At 36.9% G+C, this 4,267-nt stretch overlaps 1 protein-coding gene across 1 annotated transcript; it reads left to right on the plus strand.

The window, feature by feature from the left end:
• The first annotated feature begins 2,674 nt into the window (after positions 1-2,674).
• LOC122063854 (TIR-only protein-like) lies at positions 2,675-3,763 on the plus strand. Its single transcript, XM_042627557.1, has 2 exons — positions 2,675-3,171; positions 3,670-3,763. Exons 1-2 carry the CDS (start codon positions 2,675-2,677, stop codon positions 3,761-3,763), a joined length of 591 nt encoding a protein of 196 aa, XP_042483491.1.
• The last annotated feature ends 504 nt before the right edge of the window (positions 3,764-4,267 follow it).

Below are 4,267 nucleotides of genomic sequence, written 5' to 3' on the forward strand. Positions count from 1 at the left end.
TTTTTTTTTAGATAGATAATTCACTATATTGCAAAGAAAAGAAAAGAGAGTTGAGGAGGGATTACAAAACTCAGCCAAACAACTTATAAACAACCAAATTTATGATCAAGGCTCAAGTGAAAGAAAAAAAAAAAAAGAAGAAGCAAGTTGCCTGCAAAAGGAACCTAACAACACCTCAAAGTATCAATTGACCTTTGAACGACAGAAAAATTCCAGCAACTAACTCTCACGCAGCCAAGTCACATGGACGTGCCATTTGCTAACCAGGAATAAGTTTATCCCGACCTATTTCCTTCAAGGAATGAGACTGCACATTTACCATTAACATCTAGCTTGATATCTCTTAAAATCATCGGTTTTGTTTTAGTCTTGTTTTGAAAAATCTTTAAATTTCTCTTTCCATAAATGATTTATAGTAGAGCAGAAAGTCAATTTACCGATTGATCTAATGGAGTCACTGTCGAATTCCTTCGCCACCCACAGAGCTTCGGCCTCAATATTTGAAGTAAACCGATGAAAAGAGGTGCAAAAGCTAGGACTGTCTTTCCAAAACTGACCAGTAAAAACGCATTAAAAAAATTGATGGTTAGGAAACTCCAATCCAGCCCAAAAAAAAGCAGCAGAAAGCTGAATATAAGTTTTTATATTCTCTATCGTAATATTACATTTTATAGCCATTCTTAAGGTTGTAGATTTGAGTTTATAAGACTTTGGCTTCTACTCCTACCGCATCTGCTGCTGTTATTGCTCGTTCCATAGAAAAAGTTAATGATTGTTTCTAACTTAAAAAAAAATGATTCATTCAACGACGAAAACTTTAAACAGTTTTTAGAAACATTTAAAACCGACTTGCACTACCTAGCCAAACACAATGGGTGGACACACCTTTCTCATACAATAGTAGTTTGAATTTTTATTTTTTTATTATTATTATTATTATTTTTTTAAGTCATTTAAAACCAAGATGCACTCCCTGTACGTCGACATTTTCTCATACAAAGACCGTATTTTGAATTTTACATATTTTTTAAATCATTTAAAACCAACATGATTCTCCCTAGACAAAGATAAATACAATATCCAGATCCTCTCCTGGAACATGACCTCTTGTAATAATCTCATGCCATCCATTAGGTCTGAGTTGGGAAGGAAAAGGTTGAGGAGAGGTTACCTTTTTGGGTATTAATATATATATTTTTAAGAAAAGAGTTTAGTGGGCTAGGTGGTTTTAAATGATTTTAAAAGGAAATAAAATTCAAATACTACCATTGTATGAGAACAGTAGTCTACGAAGTATGGAGGCCAGAACCTCTCGTGGACCATGACCTCTTGCAACAATCTCATACCATATATTGGGTGTGGGTAGGGAGGGAGAAGGGTTAGGAGAGGTTACTTCTTAAACGACTAGTTGATATTATAATTTATAGGAGAGGGATAGGTATGTTGCCAATATACAATATGCTAACGGACAATACCAATAGAAGTAAGACTGTCATTTCAAAAGGGGAAGAGAGAATTAGACACAGTGGAGGCTAGTTTATGATATACTGGTAGAATACCTCAACTTTTTCCATAATTTATACTTGATTAATTAGGTGCATAGCTTATTTAAAAAAAAAAATAATATATAAGATGCATAAACATTAAAGGATCATTGGGTTCATTTTAACAAAGATCAACAAATGGGTGGGGGATTTGAACTTGTTAAACCAGCAACCTGCATCTACTCCAAACGCAACCCATGATGAGCCTTTTGACTGGCCATGTTACCAAAGGCTCTTACATAGTGGCGAGAGGGTTGAGTTCTAGTTAAGATGGAGGTTTTATTGGTGCACAATCTCAAGCAGGATGGGCCACAGTTATATTTGTTCATAGTGATTGTATCATGGTTCCATGGTTTTATTATCTGAAAAAAAAAAAGGGACCCTTCAACGAGCAATTGATGTTATATTTTATACATGATCCTTTTTAAACGAGAAGTTGATGATATTATAGTTTTATACACGGTCCTCCTCAAACAAGCAGTTGATATCATATTTTATACTTTTATCAAAAAATAAAAATGGTATTATATTTTATATGCCTCTACCAAAAAAATGAAGATATTAACAGTTGATATTATAGTTTATATTTAACCAAAAGAAAAAAAAGTAAAGATATTATAGTTTAACTTGACTAGGTGCAGATAAAAGGACCATAGAGCCGGTTCATTCCATGGTCCTTAAACTAGTAGTTGATATTATATTTTATGGATAAAGAAGCATCCTTGTCGCGCAGCCTTGCACCAAACACAGAAAAGATAAACTGACTACCCTATTCCTGTGAAAAAAAAAATTACCTCTTTTGATGTCCCATGTGTGCCCCTCATTGCCCCGCATTGGTACAAGACCACGTAATCACGTGGTGCATTCTGCATATAAAGGCACGAAGGGCACATCATGTCATTCAGTCAGTTGCAGCTAATATCTAGGTCACTGCATCAGTTCGATGTTAAAGAGGCCTTTCTTCATGGGGGCCTCTACGAATAGGTTTATATGATGAGTCTTCCACCAGGTTTTTGAATTCAAGGAGAGGAAGAGAGTTTGCCGGTGAAAAACCAAAAAAAAAAAAAAAAAGTGATATATGGTCTCAAGCATTCTCCCTAGACTTTTGTTTTATCGAAGTGAAAAGTGAGATGTATCGTTCCCTATCTAAGTGTTTAGGTGGCAAGATTTTCAATAGCAAAAGGCACACAAGCACCAGCTGTAGAATTACTCACAGGTCGAGGCTCTGTGACGTCTTCATTAACCACCGAGGGATGGACACTAAGCGCAATATTGCTGTATTGCTTTACGATCGTTTTGTCCAGCTAGAGCTCCACCCCTTCCTGGATTATAGGAGCATGAAACCTGGGGACGAGCTCTTGGTGAATATTGAAACTGTCATACGTGAGTGTAAGGTTGGGGTGGCCATCTTCTCTCCAAATTATTGCACTTCTTACTTCTGTCTCCATGAATTGGCTCTCATGACAGAGTACCAGAAGAAGATCATTCCCATCTTCTATGATGTCAACCCATCTGATCTTGTGGTTGTTGATGATGGAAGCTATCCAGCCAAGGAGCTACACAGGTTCAGATTGGCGCTTGAGCATGCCAAGGGTAGAGTGGGCCTCCCTTTTGATCCGTCTAACGGGTAAAGATCAAGTACATCAAACACGCTTCCATTTTGCACATTCATTTTTTTCCATAATATGTGTTTTAAACAGATTTACTTGTACCATTACACCGATATAGAATTTGGTACGTATCAATATTGGCCTCTACGGCTCTACCTCGGCCGATTCAACAGGTGATCTCCTCTCTCTCTCCCTGCAATTTGTCTGGGACGATTGATAGCGAGAGCGGATTGAGTCCTTGTACGAGAACCATTTTTGTACGGGACTGCCTCGCACAGATGGAATTCACTTAACAACCAACTCTATGATGGATCAGCAGAATGATTCTCATACGAGGAAATGTGATGCACACTCTTCTCTTTGTGCCGTATGAACTTTTTTTTTTTTGTTTAATAATTTTTTTAGTAAATCTGGTCTCTGCTTGATTCATTTTTATCTTTTTCATGTTTTAAAGCTAAGAATTTCCTGAGATTTTGAACCATTCTGATGATTGTTTTCTACAATGGGTTTTCAAGGGATTGGTCGGATCTGCTAAAGAGAGCTTCGGACAGCGTTGTGGAAAGCTTGATGGGGTTAGATGCAGAAGAGAAAAAGTGCCAGCGTCAATAGAAAGTGGAATCAAACAGACCCTTGCATGCATGTATAAAGAGTAGCGGTTGCCAATAACAAAATTCACACTTAATTTGTAACTTTAAAAAAAAAAGCACACTTAATTTGGTTCCATGTACTTCCAAATGTTCATTCAATTTTTAAGTAAAATAGAAACAGAAAATAAAATTATAATTTGACCAAAAAAAAAAAAAAAAAAAAATGGATTCTCTGCGAGAGTATAGGGTGTGCCATACATAGGCCCTTACAAATGATTAGTCCACCCCATATGAAAAATAAAAATCCTACCCTCCTGGATACTTCCATGAACAACTTTCTTATTGGCCTTTGTACTGGTGTATGAGTAATGCTCCCAAACAAAAGACTCAGCCCCAAAAGAAGTCATTTTCACAGCCTGTTTTGATGAAAGCATCTTCATTGTATCAGACGCAACAGTCCGTTTTGATGAAACCATTTTCATTGTGCCCGAGGCACACCTAGGCCTTGGCGGAGCGGTTTTTAGAG

The sequence above is a fragment of the Macadamia integrifolia genome, chromosome 2, assembly GCF_013358625.1.
Source record: "Macadamia integrifolia cultivar HAES 741 chromosome 2, SCU_Mint_v3, whole genome shotgun sequence".
Taxonomy (NCBI): domain Eukaryota; kingdom Viridiplantae; phylum Streptophyta; class Magnoliopsida; order Proteales; family Proteaceae; genus Macadamia; species Macadamia integrifolia.